The 22,105-nt window shown below is 41.9% G+C and overlaps 1 protein-coding gene across 1 annotated transcript in view; it reads right to left on the minus strand.

Moving 5' to 3' along the window:
- LOC126395229 (protein kinase C-binding protein NELL1-like) overlaps positions 1 to 22,105 on the minus strand; it is a 457,381-nt gene that overhangs the window by 255,196 nt on the left and 180,080 nt on the right. The window contains exons 8-11 of the mRNA XM_050052536.1: positions 17,339 to 17,473; positions 14,448 to 14,550; positions 11,204 to 11,277; positions 5,319 to 5,418 (exon numbers count right to left, since the gene is read on the minus strand). Of these exons, the coding sequence (XP_049908493.1) occupies positions 5,319 to 5,418; positions 11,204 to 11,277; positions 14,448 to 14,550; positions 17,339 to 17,473 (412 nt within the window). The remainder of the gene's footprint in view (positions 1 to 5,318; positions 5,419 to 11,203; positions 11,278 to 14,447; positions 14,551 to 17,338; positions 17,474 to 22,105) is intronic.

A 22,105-nucleotide genomic window follows, 5' to 3' on the forward strand; every position in this document is an offset into this window, starting at 1 on the left:
TGAGTTATTACAGACACCGCTATCGGCTAACAGCTAACAGCGTCCGTACGCCACTACGTCGCCCCGGTCAAAATGGTCGCACAACGATTACGTCACATACAGAGCCCGGTAACTTTACAGGAACCTTCNTATTTTTTTCACGGACCATTTATTGAGTTATTGAGTTAATACAGACACCGCTAACGGCTAACAGCTAACTATGTCTCTACGTCACCCCGGTCAAAATGGTTGCGCAATGATTACGTCACATCCACAGCCCGGTAACTTTACAGGAACCTTCCTCCTACTCCGCTCTCTCAGTGGAGACACGGCGGTTGAGAGGGCCGAGGGAGAGGACGCTCCTGTAGTAGTTCCTGCCCCCCAAATAGTACCAGGAACTTCTTCAGTGGAAACGGGCCTTATAAGGACTTGGTTGTACTTTCAATGTCATGGCGGATAAAGAAGGAGCACCATCTAAAAGAAAAAGAACAGAAGAACAGAAGAAGGCTAAACGGGACAGTGATAGGGCTCGAGCCCAAACGCGTGTAAACCTCGGTCGAGCATTCACCAAGTGGAGAGAGCTGAGAGATTTGAAAGGTTTTAAAACTGATCCCGAGTTGGCCCTTTTCCTAATCGACAGGTATGTAATTTTTGTTTTTATTTAGAGAATATACCGCAACCTGTTAGACGTTGTTTCACTTCAATATATGACAACATGGAAGTTATAATCAAGCTAAATGTAACGTTAGCTGATGTGAACCACTTTTGTCTAGTAACGTTACAACAAACGCCACAAAATTATCTGTGACTGTGACCATGAACACAAATATACAGCAGGCAGTTGTCCTCAGTTTATAAGAAATTCAGAACTACACCAGAACATTTATGATTTTCCTCTTGCTCTCCAAAACAAATGCATGCGGTAACTGCCGGTTGCAGTCGAGATTTTACGACACCAAGCTGTGGGTGTCATACCGCTTCGACCAAAGGGGCACTATAATCAATGAAAATGTAAAGTTCCGCACAGCTGCTTTAATAGAAAGAAAATAGTTCCTACATGAAACTGCTCACAACAAGGTCTGTGGATTATCTTGAGTAACTGGGTCATGATTTCTGGAAAGAGACAGTGCTGTTGAGTTTTTCTAAATATATATTTTTTGGCACTTTGAGCACCACAAGGCCAATGCCATCTAGTTCTATTATATTTAAGAGAGGGCAGACATCTCTACAACCGATATCTCCAACACTCTAGACCGATAAATAGCACTACAGGTAAGAGCAACTACTGCTACTTCAACTGTTAGCTAGATGAACCAAAGGTGAGAATCATATATGAAAAATGACTGCAACACTAACTGACTTATTGAAAGAGTCTCCACTTCAGCCAGCTAACATATGGGACCTTCATTGCCATTTTTTACAGAGCAGGTGAAAGGACGGCCTTTGTGTACACCACAAGATGCTGACTCTGGGTCACTGATACAATGAGGCCACCACCTTAAGGATGCTGCACCTCCAACACAGAAGTTAGAGAACAAAACGTTCAATTATCTCTTCACAAATGGAACACTTTATAGGCCACTTTTGGCTGGGCTGGCTGTGTGAGCGAGTGTCAAGGGAGTATTTCGTTCTGTTGTGGAGAAACTACAGTATGGAACTTATTGAACAGATGGATCAACAGTGGGGAAGTAGTTTGTGTTGCAGCAGTGGTTTGAGAGCTTTCTTTCACTGACTGTGTGCACCGTGTGTATCCATTATAACTTATGAATCTAAGCTGAATGCAGTTGCTGCCCTTCAAAATAAAGCCAAGCTACATACTTTTCAAGGCCATTTTTCAAGGTCACAGGGGTTAAATGATTTCTTGAATGGAAGTCAACAGTGGGGGAGTCATTAGTGCAGTGACAAGATCAGAATCCCTCACTGGCCTCCCAACAGTGAACAATTGTATCTTTTGGAACACATGGTACTGCTACTGAGGTTAAAAACCTTTGTGGTGGTGAATGAATGGGAAAGTTAACCCGTCACTGCCTGCCGCAGTACTAACCTTTTGTCTACTGGACCAAACCACGCTGAGATCCTGCACATAGACAGAGATGTCACATTACAGATAGATGTACTGAGAATCAGTCTGACAGATAAGGAGGGGGACAGACAGAGAGGTGATTGTCTCCTGCTCAGTAAGTATGAACTGATGTGGCCCATCATGTCCTGTAATTTAAGACAGACCGGCTGCACATAAAAGCCCTGAGAGCCAGGGAGCCTGGGGAGTCATTACTGAAGAAAGAGCTGCGTCTGCATTATGTTTCCTCCACCATGTACAGCAGCACCCCACCGAATGCTGTATACATGTAAATGGACTGATTACACAAGGAACGACACGCGTGTGAGCATGTCCATGTGTTTATTATGTGTCTATGATGAAGTACAGTTCTGCTCCGACACCACTGAAGGGAGAAACTAGAATTACCACCTCGTGGTTGTATGCCTCCGCAAACCGGTCAAGTTGCACTTATAGTTTACATCCATGTCTGTAAAACATGGACGCTTCAAGCACATCTTTACCTCCGCAGCACAGACAATCAATACAATCAATACAGTTTCAAGGTGGACACCAATGATAAGTGTCACAAATTCAGTATCTGAACATTTTCCCCTTGTGTTCCTGAGTTATGGTGTTGAGTAAAACCAGTGTGACATGATGTCACAGTGAAGTTGGACTTCACCTACTCGATGTAATATGTCATCATTTTATCCTGTTTGATATTTGTGTGAAATTGTGTCTTAACTAGCATATTAGGCATTGAGTTATGGCCAAAAAAAGTTATGGTTTGACCACCACATTCTAATCTAAGTAGACGTTTGTGCCAAATTTGAGAAAATTCCATCAAGGCCTTCATGAGATTATGCATTCGCGAGAATGAGACAAACACAAGGTCACGGTGACTTTGCACTCTGACAAATCAGTTCATCTTTGATTCAAAGTGGACGTTTGCACCAAATTTGATGAAATGAAATGAAACCTTGACCTTTGACCACCACACAAGTCACGATGTTACAGTTTAAATCACTGTCTTCAAACACATGTTCAACCTGGCAGCAGAGAGGATCTATATAATCAGCACAGTTTCAAGGTGAACACCCAAAATTAGTGTCACCGATTCAGCATCTGACCAAATGTCTCCCCTTTTGCTACCGAGTTATGACGTTAAATAATGGCCAGAAAAGTCTTTATACACAACATTATGATGTCACAGAAAAAATGTCATTAATTAATTATTTCACTCTATTAGACATTTGGGGGAAATGTTGTCATAATTAGCATTCGAATTCCTGACTTATGGCCAAAAACATGTTTTTTAAGGTCACAGTGACCTTGACCTTTGATCATCAAATCAGTTCATCCTCAACTCAAACTGGATGTTTGTACCAAAATAGAAAGACAAATCCCTCTAGGTGTTCTTAAGATATTGCGTTCACAAGACTGGAACAGAAGAAGTCACAGTAAACTTAATCTTTGACCTATGACCAACAAAATCTTCTCAATTTATCATTGAGTCCAAGCGGACGTTTGTGCCACGTTTGAAGAAATTTCTTCAAAACGTACTGAAGATATTGCATTCACGAAAATGGGGCGGATGGACGGATGGATGGATGGATGGACAACCCAAACACGTAATGCCTCCACCGGCACAAAGGCATAAAATGTATCTCTGTACCTCTCCGAACTTGCAAATCCACACCCCCACCCACACTCTCAGCTCTTCCTCTTCCCTCCACCTCACTGTCCCGCCCGCCTGCCTGACCATCATGGGGTCTAGAGCCTTCAGCGTCAACTTCCTCCTACTGGACATTCATACCATTAACTCTCTGCTTTCAAATCCCGCCTCAAAACTCTTTCAAAAAGCCTATTCAGTTTGACACACATATCCACTATTTACATTGTATTTCATTCACTGTAAACCTATTCTACTGATTATTTGTTATTAGGTTATTATTATTTCTATCATTTATTTTCTTAATGTTACCTTATTTCATTGACCTTATTAAATGGTTATTTTCTCTATCTTTGCCTGTAAGGTGACCTTGAGTGTCTTGAAAGGCACCTAGAAAATACATTGCAGTTGTGTTTGTGATAGCTGGATTGTTGATTTGCAATGCACACACATCGGCCCCTCTCTGTAGAATTTTAAACAAACATATATTAAAGTGAAGCAGAGGAGCATGAACACTCTGACAATGTGTAATTACCAGTTTAACAGAGCCAGTGTGACTTTGAGGAACAGCAAGGCACAAGTAAATATCACAGTGGTTTCAAGGTTCTGAGTCACACACTGGAGAAGAGGTCTGGAGATGATTAGGAAATAATGACCGGCTCCGAGTGTTAGTGACCGTGGGTGTGGGTGTGTGTGAGAGAGAGAAGGAGGGTTGTGGGGAAGAAGCACTGTGACTCTATCAATCTTTAATTGTTAGCTCTTACTCCTCTCACTTACACTTCTCCCCCTCACTGCTGCTTCCCTCTATACTCTCCTCTTTTCAACACAGTAAGTCCTCCTCTTCCTCTATTCTTATCTTCCTCTCCTGCCCTCTCTCCACATCCTTCTCCCTTCCTTTTCTCATCTCTCAACATATGAAGTCTTAGTTTTATCCTCTCTCTAACTTTCTTTTCATCTTTCTCTCCTCTCATGTGCTTTATACTCTCTACCTTCCCTCTCCCCGTCTTCCTCCTCCCCTTTCCTTTCTTTCCAGCAGAGCAGGTCTAAGACTTTATATTTCCTCCCCTCTCCTTCATGTCTTCTCCTTTACACTCTTAACCTCTCATCTTCCTTCTCTGCTTCCCTTTCCTCTGTCTTCTCCTTGCCGTCTCTTTTACGTCCTTTTCATCTTCCTCTCCTCTAAATACAGTGAGTCTAAGGCACACTGCTTATCTTACCTAAATGAGAGTGCAATTTCCTCAGCTCCGAACCTCTCCCGGGTTTCTTTCATTATGGCTCTATAGCTGACAGCCTCCTACAGTTTGTTTATTCAATGTATTTACTGAATTACCGGTGGCTATTTACCCTGTAGTACCTCCCTGCCAAAGCAGCGGGGTTCAGGCAAATTGGCATAGCAGGTGCTCTACAGCAGACAGACCAATCTGCTCTGATAGGTATCCCAGCCAAGAAGCACTCGTACCCGGTGGAAAGGGAGAGAAACAGAATTATTGCAGAGGCGCGGCCTGAATCAGCAACCGGCAGACTGGCTGTGTTTACTTCTCACAGCGGCAGGGGATTGGTGTGTGCACGTCCAAAGAAAGAGTGATTCATGCAACTGAGGATAGTGCAGGAAGAGGGAAGACATACCTCTGCAAACATTGCAGCATCTGCCATCTGGTAGGATCTGTTCACTGACGGTACAGTTGAGCTCTGGACAAGTTTCTGTGACTTTCACCATCAGGCCACTCTGGAAGGACAGGACAGAGATAAAACATTACAACTTCAGTGCTGAGCTCAAACGTGTGAAGGTTTGTGCATTAAAAGAGACTTTCTTCACCAGAGCGATTACAACATTTAAGGAAAAATGACACAAAATCTTCTCTGGGCCTCAAACCAGGAAGCCCACTGCTTAAACACATTCTCACTGCCAGCTGGTCAAATATGGCAAATTGCTCAGTGGTCATATGCTTCAAACTATAGCCCTTTTTAAATAGGAGTGGTGCAAATTTGTAGGAAAGCCAAATCAGTCTTCTTTCAGCATTGGCAGTATAAAAACAAAATCGGGGAGTGCAGCAAAATGCCGCCTACCTACTTTTGTTTATACAGAATGTGCCTTTTTCGGGGCAATGGGGGGCGTGAGCAAGTAACAAAACGTGTAGCTCAGCGTGACGTAAACCCCAACATTCGCAGAAATTCTGGCAGTGTAAAAGGGGCTTATGATGCTGTAGGTACCCCTCTAGTGTCAGTTTGGACTGTTAGAGATGGCATATCAATTTCTTCTTGGTATATGTATCGTGTCTTTCTTTTCAAAATAAACCTCCATGCCTACAGGAAGTTGGAAGAAAAGTGGTGAGGTTAAGAAAAAGGATTGCAGTTGAGGTATGTTTGCTACACAACTTTACTTAGTAAGTTAACAAGAAAAAAACTCAACATTGACGTCTGGTTCCATAAGGGACACAAACAGTGGTATCCTAAGTGAAAGTCCTGTGTTTGTTTGACCTCTCTCATTCTTTTATACTACAACACATCCTCACTCTGACCTCATTACATATCGACGTTTGGTCATGGACTTTCCACGTCAACCTATGACATGCAAGGTACCCTGGGTGCATTGGTTGTTGACGTTTTGGGATGCCGTGTCAACTTTAGCCTGTTACATGCATTGTCTGTTTTCAAAATACGCCTCTGTTTTCACAGGAATTGTACAGTTTGCATACAGTCTCTTTCAAAATAAATGCACTACATCGGCACAACACTGCAAATTGATGTTTTTTTCCTCCAACAACAAATGCAGGTGGTTACATTTTGCCAACACACGCACATGGTTGGGTTTAGGAAAAAAGAAGAGGGTTTGGCTTAACAATCTTAAAGGAAGTGAAGATCGACCTCTCGGGTGAAAGGTGGTGGTTGTTGGACCCATACACCACCTCTCCCACCCGCCATCCTCGGACTGCCGCCAGCTTTACTTTCGTTGTTGTCCCACTGTGTTTCCCCCTGATGCCGCCAGGCGCCATTAAACAATAATGGCAACCAGCTGCGTATCATGCTGACATGAAAGGATGCTTTTTTTTGGTCAGTGTCTGATGGTGGAATTCACTGACCAAGCGGCAGTTTTCGATGAGTTTGGAGTGAGACTGGGTTGTATACTACATCACTGCTGCAGATGGATTTAAACTGGAGTTAGTGGAAAGCCCAATGCATCTCATGCCTTGTGGATTGGACGCCAATGGCCACAAAGCTGCAGTCTTTGACGCCCTTATGGTGAAAAAGGGCTGAGTCTTTCTTTGGGCCACCACTTTGTGTTTTTTTGTCTGTTTTTTTTTTTTTTGTACTTTGCCAATCAACCAGACTTTTCCATTTTTCAATTCAATTTTATTCATAAAGTCCAATATCACAAATCACAGTTTGCCTTAGAGGGCTTTACAGCATATGACATCCCTCTGTCCTTTGGACCCTCACAGCGGATAAGGAAAAAATCCTCAAAAAAAAAAAACCTTTGATGGAGAAAAAATGGTAGAAATGACGCATTTAAAACAAACCTCACGGACTGCATTTTTTCATCTGCGTAATATTGCGNAGGGCTTTACAGCATATGACATCCCTCTGTCCTTTGGACCCTCACAGCGGATAAGGAAAAAATCCTCAAAAAAAAAAAAACCTTTGATGGAGAAAAAATGGTAGAAATGACGATACTAATAACTTTCATATTGGTTGTTGATTAAAGCAGGAAAATCCACTAACAAGTGCCATATGTTAAGACTAGTATGACATGAGATGATGTGAGCTTGTGGTTAATTGTGGTCTTTTTTTGACCATTTATTTATTAGTGTCATACAGACACGTTCATATCATGCGTGTTTCACAAACTGCAAAAAATATATATATATGATTCTAATTATCATTAGCACCAATTAGCGTGTAAAACATTCAGCTAACTTCTCATCTTCTTATAAAATGACAAGCGGCAGCAGGTCATATCAGCTGTTGCTAATTAACGTTAAAGCTTGATGACAGGCCAGCACTGAACTTGTCATTTGTCGGGGGTTGCATGCTGTCTGCAAGCTGGTGTCTGGACTCGGCCAAAGATCATTTGTGAAGTAAGAAATTTCATCATGTCACACCACTAGAACCGTTTCTGTCATCCTAACAACTCCAACACAATAACAGGTGAACTACAGGAGGTGCATTCTCCCAGTTCAACTCTCATTCATATTATATCAATAATTTGAGTATATGAATTTATCATATTTGAACCAGGATCTCCAGTAACAGTTTCTTGCATAATAATGTTAAATATAATGTTAGACAACTGACAATTGTGTCTACAGGAGGTGACTGAAAGGCTCGTCTCCCTGTCACAAATATTAAATAATCACGTTTTACAAGCCTGCAAATTGAGCCAAATGTAACCTTGTTTATTCTTGTTATTTTTATTGAATATTTTCACTTCTCTGACCTCGCACAAAGGCCTGTGTGTACAGCTTCACTTTGCCAGTCTGTACCTTGTAATTTGAACATCACAAAAGGAGAGGCTGACACTGCTTTTGACATGTACTAAACCACACCGACAATTAAAAGGATGTTTTCAGATGTTAAAAAACAGAGTATTTCAGGATACTCCTGACTGAACGAGGCTGCCATGACAACAGATAGGGTGGAATGTAAAGGCTGTACATGCTGCTCACATTCACAAGGAGGGCATGAATACAGATAGCAGGTGAGGCGCAGATATGCAGGGGAGCAACAAAGGGAGATCGAACTTGGTGTCATCTTCACCCAGGTCTTCAAAACAAATAGCAGGCAAACAGCAGCAGCAGCCTGGCAGGTATGTCAGAGCTCCGGTGGTCCCTGAGATACCTCTCAAGGTCAAAGTATCGACTCAAATCCCTAAGATTTCTCCTTCACAACTTTTGTCAATGATGTGCATCCTCACGTCATCTTTGAATAGTACAGTTACTTTGCATTATTCATCAGTCGCATCACTTGACGCCATGTTAGGGTCATTGTAAAGAAAACAAAATGGGAGGAGGGTAATATTACAAAAAAAGGAGGATTGCAGGATTCATGTCAATAAATTCATGTTTTTTTTTGGTTTTTGTTTTGTTAAGGAACCACATAGCTTCACTTTGCAACGCTGGATCAACCTCATCACACCACAGACACTGCTATGGTTGCACTTTATTTCATGGTACACTAATAAGATGCAAAAAGCCATAATTTGTATTAAATTAGACCAAGAATGTATTTATTCATATAAGATATTTATTGGTATTTGTTAGGTTTATATTTGGGTGTGTAACACTGCTTCTTGTGACCCTCCTGGAACCATTATCCAGTGTTCGCATCCTTTGCCTGAACAATCTGGAACATGAACCAACAGAGGTAAGCAGGTGCATGACACAAACAGATTTCAATTTGCTATTACAATTAGCTTAGCGTGAGCCTTCATTACACTCATCAAATAACAAATATTTTTGCAACTACTGAGTCCTAAAATCAGTGCACATTATTTGCTCATTCACAGGCAAACGAACAACGAGGAGGAACAGTCAAGCGTCCCTGCTGTAAAACACCATATTACTTTTAACCATTACTTATCCCGTTTGGTGACCTCTCAGATTTATCATGTGACCACTTGGGGGGTGCTGACCCCTTAGATGGGGACACCGGGATTAAAGCAGTGCCACATATCCAGAAATTCAGAGAAACCATCAAAGGTCATAGAAGTAAGACGATGACCCTTTTGCTCATGTACCCGTCACAGTACATTACGCAAAATTTGAATTAAAAAGAAAAAGTATGTGATTTGGAACGCAATCACGTCTCAGGGAATATCCAGCTCCATATTTTGTAAATTTACGACTTTAATTTGGGATATTTTGTGGGTTTTTTTAATCATCATTTTGTTTTTCCAGTGGAATTTTCTAACTTATTAGATATTTTTTTCCACATTTATTTGTAAGCTCATTGTTTTGGTTTCAAAGTCTGCAAACTCCACTCGCATCAATGCAGTTTCCGCTGTTCTTGACAAAAACTTTTTGATAAACCCACATTACACTACCTGTCCACCTGTCCAGCACCAAACAACAGACACATAAAGTCTCGATGGATATTTCTCAGGAGTTGGTGGAGACCAAAAGCAGCACTAAAAGGAGAATAAATATTGGATTCGGAATAAATGCTAACGTCGCTCTGCATCTGCTCACTGGGTCACGTCAGACAGCCATGGTGAGATCATTAACACCATGAGCGATGGAAAACCCCTACGCGCACCACAGTCAGTTTCTCAGAGGGGACAGAGCTTTTTCCGTTGCCGCTCCTAAATTGTGGAACGAGCTACCCCTCCACATGAGACGAGCCTCCTCACTGTCCATTTTTAAAACTTGTCTAAAAACCCATTTTTATTCCTTGGCTTTCAACTCCACATGAGACTCTGCTTCTGTTTTAGTGTTTTATGGTTTGTTTTATTTATTATTTTATTGTTTTTAAATTGTTTTATTGTTTTTAAATTGTTTTAAAAACAATAAACAATTATTTTAGTATTTAGTATTTCCTGTTAATTGTTTTATGTCCCTGTGTTGCTTTGTCTATTTATGTACAGCACTTTGTTTCAGCTGTGGCTGTTTTAAAGGGCTATATAAATAAAGTTGAGTTGAGTTGAGTTGACAGTGTAGGCTGCTGAGTGTTACTTCATCATCGTGATGGCGCAAAACCAACCACCAATCTGATTCCTCTTTCTTATTCTCTCCATATGTCAATGCATATATTCATTGATGCTTTTCCCACCTCTGCTGTGGCGCCATGTGAGGAGAGAAAGACCATCTGATGTGCAGAAACAACTCAAAAATACTTCAAAACACACAAGCTGAGATTCATGAGTCGTCATGGACCAAAATGCTGACACAAGAGACCCCTCAAAGCATCAAAATAAAACTTTCCAGGCCCCTTCGTTTAACAATTTGTCCACAAATTGGTCATTTAATAGGGTTCAGTTGCAGGACTACAAGACGGCTGTAATTGCTTGAAACAAAGCTCACAAACAATATAATGATGTTTCGAGGTGCCTGAGGGCTAATAATGAGTCCAGGAATCCACTGCGTGGCTCTTTGTAAGCAATTACATGCATAAAACGCTAATTTTCAACTTAAAATAGCGGCTTTAAAGATAAATGGCTCGTCAATGAAGAAAGCTCACCTCTGTTCTATGGTGAACTGGAATAATGACTTTAATTAGAATCCATGTAATGATGAAGCTTCTATTCAAATCAGGCCTTTGTGTTGCTGTGTTCATAAGTTATTCTAATTACCTGGCTATCTCGCCGTTTGAGAGGAGGAAAAAAAGCAGATTGAACAGATTGGGGGAGGGAGGGAAAATTCATATGGCCTGCTGGCTAAGTGAATAACACACCGAGATATCCACCATATGCTATCATTACACTCTTACACTGAAAGAGAAGAGCTGTATGGTATATTTGACTTCAGAGTAAAGGCTAAATGCTGGAGGAAAAGTGTGCACTTAGGTAGAAATGTTACCTTGCATTCCTTGCAGCTCCTGGATAAAAAGCGCTGGCCTTCAGAAAAGGTCTGGCCCATGTAGGTACATTTTGCTGTGGGCACAAAAATAGAAAACAACTGCTTCAGTAACACTCTATTAAGGTAAGTACAGGAACCATGTCATACCAGGAATAGAATAATTAGTCTGACAATATCACGTCCTGTGATACTCTCAGAAATGCTTTTGATATTGCCTGTGGAAAAAAAAAAGTTTCCAGCCTGAAGTTCTGCATAGTTAATTCTGTCAGAAACAAAGTTGTTCTTGGCTAGTGTGCATAAGTGGAGAGGAAATGTAACAGCGCATTAAGAATACAACAGAGGAGACCCTTCTGCATATTCCTCTGGCGATAAAGCAGAAATAGAAAATGAAGCATATGATATGAAGTCCTGCTTTTCCCCTCTCCAGGGTGCAGGACCACGGAGCGCTCAGTCGCAGCTCTGGACCGCTGCTCCCTCGTTCGTCTGTGCCAGAGCTCTGATGTTCGCAGGGGAGGAAGAGGAGGAAGAAGAAGCGAGTCGAGGGATGGAGGGAGGCAGAGGAGGGCTGGAATTATTCAAAGACGAACTATCCTTCAGGGATTTAGTGTTTTCGCAGTATAGCAAGAGAGACTCAGTTGTCCGTGGGTCTTTGAGCAGCTACCAGACCCCTGAGTGTGTTATACTAGAAATAGTGCTTCCATTTCAGCTTTCATGAAAATCAGGCGGCTGTGATCTTTGCTCTTGTGGATAGTTTACTCTGGTTTCATTGTGCAAGCAGAACATCAGCCACAAGCAACAGCCGTCTTCTTTGTATATACAGTGACTCCGGATGTAACGGTTCCTCCTATAGCATGTTATGTTCTTGGCCAGGTCACCATTGTAAAAGAGATTTGATCTCAATTGGTTTTACCTGGTTAAATAAAGGTTAAATAAAAAAATGTTATGCTGTTAAGCAAACAAGCTGGGTATGTGCAGTAAGTAGGACTGTACAAAAACAAAAGTACTGGTAATTTGTGAAAATGTGTAAAACAACTGAGGTGTATGTTTCCCTGACAAGCAAAGTTTTATGGTTGTTTGAAATCCAAAGAACAGGAAGTGGCGGGACACAGTTCAACTGCTGCAAAACGTCCTAGATATATTCTTTAAAAGTCTGGAGATAATGCTTAGTACTGCAGGTAGAACACTAGTTGGCCAGGAATGCTAATATGAAACAGAAACACTATATTTGGACAGCCTGTCGCTCAAAGCAGCCCCACCCTTAATTATCAGAACTTTAAAGGCCCTGACACACCAAGCCACACTTCAGAGTCAGCGGCTTTTCGGCTGATTGAGCATGTTGAATTGGCGGCGGAGCTTGTCGGTGAGAGAGATCACTCTGATTGGCTGTTCAGGTTTTATTTCCTCGCCCCTGTAGCGAGTGAATCTGCCTGTAGTGAAACCGGAGCTAACAGGTGCTTCCTCCTCAGGCTCCACTTCACTCAGCTGCCCCACAGACCCGCTGCTTCTTCCCACTTTAACCTGAATAACAAACCGGAGCTAGCTGGGAGCGGCTAGCAGAGCGTTAGCCGCAGCATGACCGGAGGGAAGCACAGCCAGTTAGCCTCCTCTAGTCTCTGAGCTAGCCCCGGCTCTCCGTTTGGATCCAACCAGAGCACCGAGCCCTAGTTTGTCATTCAGGTTAAAGTGGGAAGAAGCAGCGGGTTTATCAGGCAGCTGAGTGAAGTGGAGCCTGCGGAGGAAACACCGGAACCGTCTGGATGCAATAGTCCGTGGAGGTGCTGCGGTGCTCTGCGTTATCATGAATGCTGAAATTACCTATAGAGATGAAAACTGTTTGTTGTACCAGGCTGTAAACATGTTTATTTCTGCTGGGGGGTCTATGGGGGATTGATTAACCTCTAGAGCCAGCCTCAAGTGGCCATCAGAGGAACTGCATTTTTTGGCACGTGGCTTCATTTTTCAGACCTGGAGGTTGCCGCTTGGCCCTACTCTGACTCTGACTGGCTTACTCTGACATTCTTAACCATAACATTAACTAATGTCACTCCTCAGACCAACACCTACCCAACCCAGTCAACAAAGGCACAAGTACTAGCCAATCAGATGCAGAGTAGGGATGGTTATGCCCTTGCCATGGTCTGATGACATCATTCAGCATAATAATTAGCCATGCCCTTCAAGTTGGGAGAGTGCCCTTGGAGAAATGGCCCTTCAGAGTAATGGCTGTTGGTTTTCAGGATAATGAGCTCTTGTACGAATGGGCTTTCTATCCAATTGGACATTTTTCAGACTACTGGGTGTTCATAAGAAGAACGGGCATTTCCGAATGTTTGCATCATACATTAGAGCAGATAAACTGTTAAATCCATTCCTTACACTTTGGCTCTTGTGTTTTTGTTTTGGAAAGGCTAAAAAAAAGACCGCACCCTCCAAACTCTTGATATTGTATAGTATTATACAACCCCATGCACGTCATTTTAGCATGTAGAGAAATTGGCTTAAAACTTGCTGTATCTAGTTACAGTTGCTAAGGTATGATTGGAAAAAACTATTCAAGGGAGGGTTTAGGGAATGGTCGACTGGTCAAACATTTAATTGTCAATACATTGTATAAATGTCCTTCCATTGACTGGCAGTCATGCAGGAGCCCTCCTCCTCCTATTATTACCTCATCATCTAATATCAATAATTATATCCAATTATAATAATGATATCAACAATCCTTAATGTGAGCTCCATCCCACTCTCTCTCAAACTATCAAGACAATGTAGAGTCTTGGTTTTTTGCAAGTCAGCATTGATTCCCATTAACTAAAGGTAGCAAAAGATACAACTTAATTTTATTTCTTCATCAACATGTACTGACAAAACCATGATGATTTTAAAGAGGAATTATGTTTTTAAGAAACCAGCTATGCAGAGATGACATCATTGATTGCTCCATGCTGGTTTTACAGAAAAATATATGAGTCAGAATATCAGATTCTAATAGTGGAAGAGGCTATGGTTCAGACTGAGCAATATGTGGGTTATTTACAATGTTTAACGAATGTAGATCATCATTTATTTTTTCCACTGCTTGGCAGAAAAACAAATGATTAGCTGTTAGCAGCTAATTTGACCTTAGCCTATTTGTGTGGTGTGAAAAGTATTCTTGAACATGAGCAGGGGGGATTTTCACAGGGTAGTTGTGAACATCTCCTCTGCTTCCTGCTTGATCTAAATATGAGTTGCTGATACTTACGTCTGCATTTCTTGCAGCACGTCCCATCGACGTGTACAGGCAGCGAGTCCTCGGAGCAGTTTGCTGGAGGACAGAAAATCCTGCGACACTCCACCACCCCATTCTGAAAGAAAATGATTTTTTTTTAATTTTTATTTTTTTTTAATCTCAAGACACGTGAACATCAAGGCAAAAATTCAACGCTCACGGTGAACGTACTGCTTTTGCCTGGAGCACTGCCAAAAAAGCCACACTGACATTTCCCTTTTTCCTTCTATGTCTAAATTTACATTTGCACAACATTCATGGAATCTTTGTGTGGAAAAAAAACATTATATTTACCCCTTGCCAACAACAGAAAACATATATATGCAGTGTGATGTATACTTTCATCCAGTGCCATTACAGTACAGCTCAACTCTGAATGGCTAATGCAGTTTTAACAATGGAAACAAATCCAAAATGGTTCAGAATCCCACCTTCGGGAAAGCAATCTGAAACTGAAAGCTATCAAATTGACGAAAAAAAAGAATTATAATGTCATACAATCAGATAACATATTCATCATTGGGCACTGGATTGCGGATACTGTAACCGAGCAGCCTGCTGATAGCAGGTAGTTATTCAGGCCCTGAAGGGCTGCCTTCATTTTTGAGGCTGATATCTCTCTCTGCGAGCGCCTCTTCATTTCATGAGTCATCGGAAATGGTTCCCCCAGGACGCCGCGGTTATCAGTTAATGGCATGTCCACGGGAGGAAATCAGACCGACTAAACTCCACCCTGTGCTTGATGTGCAATGATGCAGCAAGTCTAATTGCCCAGGGCCCGGGATGGCCTGATTCAACAAATTTCAAAGTCTGGCTTCTAAGTATGAACGCAGGCAGGGAGGCTTATTAGGGGGCGCTTGTTAGGGGGCGGGCAGGAGGCAGGGAGAGATGATGCAGGGGCTGGGAAAGAGGGTGGTCTGATGGGAAGACAAGTTAAAGGAGCTAAGTGTTCAGAGTGGAGGAAATAAGGGTTGAAGTGACTTTCCGTTAAAGAAATAAATCTACTCTAAGATCCTGCTTTGCTGTTATGTATCATCCATCTGTGATGCAGAGGTTATTTTCTTATAAAGCTTGTCTTTTGCCTTTCTGATGTTCCCACTTTCCCTCAGCTACTAAGGTTTTCCCTTTCATTTTATAAGATACACTGCAAATCAGGTCATTCAGGTCTGTTACTGAGTCTCAACATTTTCTTTTCTTAAAACAGTTGTAAAATTTGGTGAGGTGGTTTTATCAAACACAAATCACAATGGTGTCTTGAGTCTGAATATTTCACTGAGTGAAAACATCATATACCTTCAATGAAGAGCTGAAACAAGCTGAATATAAACAGGATGTAACACTTTGGTGCCCTGGGGCTTCAGAGGCCATGGGTGCTTAATGCTAACGTGTCTCCTCATTTCCCTATCTCGCATCTCTTCCTCACATCTTAGCTCTTCCCACTGAGGATGTGGAAGAGATATGGGAGGAAGAGAAGCACAGGATACACCTGTTTCCTCAATCTAAGCTCCTCGTCTCCTCATAGCACATTTAAGGGATTGGAAAATCCTCACGATGGCAGAGGGGGAACGATTTTCAGGTCACAGGAGTAGACAGGATGCGAGGAAGTGCAAGTTAGCATAATAAAAACCAACCAATGACCTGCAGCATCCTATCAGCCAGGTAACTTTTATACCACATCTGTCTTTCCCCTCATATCCTGTCATCTATTTACTGTTACTATAAAAGCATGGCTGCCCAAACACACTTTAGAAAAAACAAATGAGGTCCTGTCAGACAATGTGGAGTAACATCACTCCAATAATCTTAAAGCTACTTAAGGGGAAATAAAGGGGACTTAATGTTAGGGGTCAAATAAACGTAGTCTTAAGTTGCTTTATCTCAAAACACAGTGATTTCTACAGATTTCTTTGCAACACGTTGACTCTTACTGGAAACAGGTTGGAGTCATTTTCTTGCAGCTGTTGTTTTTTTGCATGTTTGAAGAAAATAATACTTTCTTGGCTCAAAATGAGATGAAAGTACTCAATATGTACAAACAACATTAATTGCACATCTGTCCATCCTGAGAGAGGAATCCTTCCTCTGTTGCTCGCCCTGCACTTTTTTCCAGTTAAAGGATTTTATTGGGAATTTATCCTCATCTGAAACAAGGGGTCTCAAGGCTCTGACACATCGAGCCAACAGTCAGCCGTTGATCAATATTGAGCCGTTGGTGAGCATCTCCCTAGTTTTGGTGGTGTGTCTTGCACCATTGGCACTAGTTGGCCATTGTCTGCTCTTACTGGCTGATTAATGCGTAGGAGCCCATCGGTGAATGAAATTACTTGAGTTGGTAGTTCAACTCAGTTCATGAGAAGAGTTAGGAAGTGAGGAAAGTAAACAAATGACTAAAGTCAAGAAAACTGCTTGTATTAATGTCAAGGGTGCACAGTAAATATCATTTATTCTTTCAACATCGGGTTGTGTTGTTAATGTGCTAACGGGCTAACTAGCGTCTTGAAAATGGTCTTTCCGTTTTTTAATGATGAATACAGAGTACTGCAACCTGCTGCTATGGAGTGTTATTCCCTCTCACACAGGCACAGAACGTACATGCTAACAGGCCACTAAGATTTGTGGTGTGTTTAAGTGCAACTTTTTGGCTGCGACAACAGGCCATGTGCAACACTTGGCCTTCATTGCCACTAGTTCTTTAATGTCTGAGCCTTAAAGATTAAGGATGCTGTACGCTGTTCAGACTGTAAAGCTAATTTGTGATTTGTGACATTGGGCTGTATAAAATGGACTTGACCTGGATATGATGATAAGATGAGCTAAAAGCTGTTGCCTCATTCTTTGATTAGGAGGATGGGGGTGACACTCACCTTACATGCACAGTTCCTACAGTTCTCAGGCTCCACCCACAGCTCCTTATCCCGATAGACAAGGCCGTTGGCGCTGCAGGTCCTCTCGCAGTGACAGCCCTCCAGCTGGGTCAGCCTGGACTCTGCGTAGTTCAACTGAGGATGAGCACAGAATCACCAGAGTCACAAAAGCAAATCAAAAGTCTGAGCGTGCACGCAGGTTAAGCCCCCCACACCGCCCCCTAGCCCTCTGGCGTGCCCCAGTCAGTTTTCACAGAGAGCTGCTCCGCTGGGAGCCACTCATTAGAAGGGCACATAGAATAATAAGCGATCATCATTCAGCTCATGCTCCAGACCTCAGGCTATAATCTACTGAGAAATGACAGACAGGACTGACAGCCCCGATCCTGCCTCAGTCCTCTTTTGTTCCCACACACTGATCAGCTCTTCTTCTCCAGCTTTTTTCATGCCCAACACTCTCCACGGTTGTCTCTCGACAGAAGTGATGCATCTTTGATTGACAAAAAGTGTCATAAGGCGGTGTCACAGCGTGGTTTGCACCAACCAGGATTAAGTTTAAATCAGGATTTAACAACCTTGTCTCTGAGAAATTATGTGTATATGCTACTTATTTGTTTTACAAAGTACGCTGTATGTAGGAAACTTTACTGCTGCTTGGATCGTGTTCACAGCTAATGTTTTGTGTTTGTTTTTGTTCCCAGTGAAGTCTCCTGCATTTTTGTACTGCACGGAAGTCATAAGGAAGAGCTCAGACTTCTCACTGGGGGTTTGCATCTTGAGTCTTGTGTGTGGTTTAGGCAACAAAAGCACTTAGTTTAAGATTAGAGATGGGTTTGTGTTAAATGTTTTTAAGGTGCAAACGTCTTGTCTCATGATAAATCAGTTTCAAACTAACCTTAAACAAGTTTATGTAAATGCAAAAACATAACTGGAAAAACAAAACATTTTGCACCATGCTTTAGTTGCTACTAATGGATATATTATTGCAAAAGTTGAGTCAACACTTTGTAACCTAGCAGCTAAATTAATTAAAAAATGACTCCTTATATCGTTGATAATAAATGTAATGCTGTTGTATATACAGTGAATTTAACTTTGAGGAGCCAGGGTTGGATTAGTTTGTCAGCCCCGTTCCTCCTAGTTTTTAAACTCAAGTTGATATTTCAGCAAAGGAGAAAAAGTGTCAATAATCTGATATCTTGTTGACACAATAAAAAACAGAAAATGCTTGGCTGCTGATAGCAATGTGATTTGTGGGTTGTTCTCTTCCCCTGAAGAGAAAATTGTTTTGCGGCCAGAGCTCAAATGAAAATAGAAATCAAAGGACATTATCAACGACACATCAACACAAAATCACCAGGGCAGGCGAACAGAAATAGAAATTCATACCATACTGAGTAGGCTACACATGTAGGGTACAAGAATGCAAAGTGCAAGTGTGCAAAGGAAGTACAAGGAATACAGCCAGAGTGCTATTTGCTTTGCACTTGGGATGAAGGAGACAGGAAATCTCTTGGTCCTTTTAATGGGTGCCTCAAAGCAATGTTTGGAGGGCAAATGCTTTAAGTCATCCAGGAGTGGTTGGTCCTAAGAGGCTGCCTGTTTGGCCTGACTCTGCCCTGAAATCTTACCAGCAATTCTGACAAGACTTCCCAGTCTATTCTTATTGGACTGATTTAGATTTCCAAACCAAGCAATAATACAAAAAGTTAAAACAGATTCAATGAAACATCATCTTCTATGATATCACTCAAAGTAACCACATGCAAATCTGTAATAAATAGAATGAATTTCCTCTTTCATTCTTTTATAAAATCAGCCTCCATCAAGGCTCAGTTTATATTTATCTAAAGTATCATCGCTTGTGTTCCAAGGGGTTATTTCTCTGTATAAAATAGAGGACTAAATCTATCAAAACTGACTTACTGCCTTGAGTAGGAGCTGGCTGGTTGTACACAAACAGCAATTCACATAAAAAGTCATATATCTGTAAGATACAAGTACTCCCTGACCCACATATAAACAATCAGAGCCCTGCTTGAAAGGTGGGAATGTGGGGGAATTCAAAAGCTCAATTGATCTGAGCAGTGTAGGTCAACTCGGAGATTGTAGGTCCACTTAAGACACTCAAGGCTGCTCCGGTGCTCTGCCTCACGCCCCCTCCGCTCCACTGAGACCTGCCCAGGCCACAGTGTCAGAGAGAGAGGGCTAGCTGCGAAATGATAGCGGCTTCTCAGTAAAAAAGAAAAATGCTGGATGTCACTGAGGCTTTTTACTTCATTTAAAGGAGTCCCGGCTGGCTGCTGGAGAGCTGTGTGAGCTGTGAGCAGTAGAGATGTGTCCTGTCAAAGCCCTAAACAAAATGTTTGAAATGCAATTTCAAAGGCTGGGAGGCTGCCTTGAGGCACCACCGAGGAATACCTTTACTGTACAACTTGAGCAATGGTACGGTGATTCGACACAAAGGAGTCAGAGGCTAATAGGCATGTAGTATCTCCTATGGTTGATACATGAGGCAGAGAAATGTGAGTGAAATAATAAAATAACAGCTGAAGACGAGTCCAGGTGAAGGAGGGAAATGTGCACTTATTACCTTTAATCTTTTTGTATTTGCCTGCATATCTGAAAGATGTGTCTCACATGTATGAATTCTGGGGAACAATCAGTTTTGGGCCAACAAGCAATCAATTAGATTTTGTTTGTAATCCAGATCCGGGATGTCTGCCATCAAGTGATTATCATATTTTAGTTGTCACAATGAAACAAACACACACTGAGATTCCAAAACCTGATGATAAATGTGAAGGTTTAATAGAAAACACATTCTCACTTCCAACTCATCCAAAACAGCAGCATGGTCAGCGGCCCTATGCTTCGGACAGTGATGCTCTGGGTAACCCTCTAGTGTCAGTTTTAGATGCCCAGGGAAGGTTGTTAATTTCCACTCCTTACATGCATAGTGTCTTTTCAAAATAAACTGCCATATTCCGAGGAAACATATTTTTTGTCACCAAAATTACTTCAGGTTTTGACAATAAAACGACTTGGTTAGGCTGAGAAAAAAGATCATGGTTGGGGTTGAAATAAGTACATTTGTTACATAATTTAAGGATGTCACGTGACATATGTGTCAATGTTTCCAACAGGACACAAACAACGGTCTCCTGGGTGAAAGTCCTGTGTCTGCTTGACCCATCCACCTCACCTCCCACCTCCCTTCCCCACCTTACTCTCTTGCACTCTTTAAACTCTGCAATTTCCATGGATGGGTTTACATTTGAGTTTGTTGACAGCCCAGTACATCTCATACAGACGTTCAAGCCTTGTGGGTCAGAATCAGACGCTAAGGGCCACTGAACAAGCTGCCGTATTTGACACCTTGGGAATAAGAACAGGCTGTCTTAGATCTATGCATCTTTCATTGTAAGCTATGGTAAGGATGTGCTTTGGTTTACAGCAAGGAGGGGATTTCACACCAAAAAAAAACAACTCACCTATGGTCATGAGCTTTGGGTAATGACTGAAAGAATGAGATTACAGATACAAGGTTTTCCTACATAGGGCGGCAGGACTCAGCCTTGGAGATAGGGTGAGGAGCTGAGACATCCAGAGGGACCTCGGAGTAGAGATGAGCTCCTTCGTGTTGAAAGGAGCCAGTTAAAGGGATTAGGGCATCTCAACAAGAAGCCTCCTGGACGCCTCCCATTGGAGGGTTTCCGGGCACAACCAACTGCTAGGAAGCCCTGGGGAAGACCCTGAACACACTGGAGGGATTATTTGTCTCAACTGGCCTGGAATGCCTTACTTAGCCTGCTACCCCCAACATTTCATTTAGTTGACAGCCCAGTGCATCTCATACAGATGCTCAAGGGTACCTTGTGTGTCCTAATCAGACGCTGATGGCCACTGACCAAGCTGCCATACTTGACACCATGGAATGAGAATGGGCTGTAATAGATCTACGGATCTTTCAATGTAAGCTATGGTAAGGATGTGTTTGGGTTTACAGCTAGGAGAGGATACCACACCAAAAAATCATGAAATGCATAACAACCAACCCACTTACCACATCGCCAAAATTACATTTAATTTCAAAAACTGTTTTACCTTTGTCACGAGTTGAAGCGACATTCTGGTATTATTCAATCTGCGTCTTAAACTGGATTTATACCATACGAAAGAGCTAATGGTATTCGCTGCATACTTATCTACGGTGTAGGTTTTAATTTATAGTTCAGCCTGAATTTAACTGCAACACTAGACTGATGTGTGAGATATCATTGAGGAAAGGCACATTAGCCTCAGTGCATATGCTTCGTAGACACGTTGTAACTCCTTAAAACAGAATCATAAATCAAACCTTATAATAACTGTGTTCATTCTGGCAATGGGTCATGCTAATGTTGCACTTTCCACCTCCGTTGTAGGGATTCCAGAAACACCTCCACTTAAACAATGTGTATTAACGTAAGTAGTGCAAACCTTTTTAAACTATCCAAACTAACTTCGGTTTTTTATAAATCACCCAAAAGCTTGTCTCTGAGGCCCACCAGCAGCAAAAACAGCAATTAGCTTCCTGGATGAGCTATTATAAGTGCACAGGAAGCTACTTTGGGGGCAACTTGGTGGAAAATCAAACTAAGTATCCTGCAGTAATAACAAACATTTAAACAGCTGACACATGGACCTGCATCCACTGTTAAGAACACTGGATAGACTTAAAGCCGCTTTCATGGCTTACACATAGGGGAATACACTGCAGCACCA

The sequence above is a fragment of the Epinephelus moara genome, chromosome 1 (genome assembly GCF_006386435.1).
Source record: "Epinephelus moara isolate mb chromosome 1, YSFRI_EMoa_1.0, whole genome shotgun sequence".
Classification (NCBI taxonomy): Eukaryota; Metazoa; Chordata; class Actinopteri; order Perciformes; family Serranidae; genus Epinephelus; species Epinephelus moara.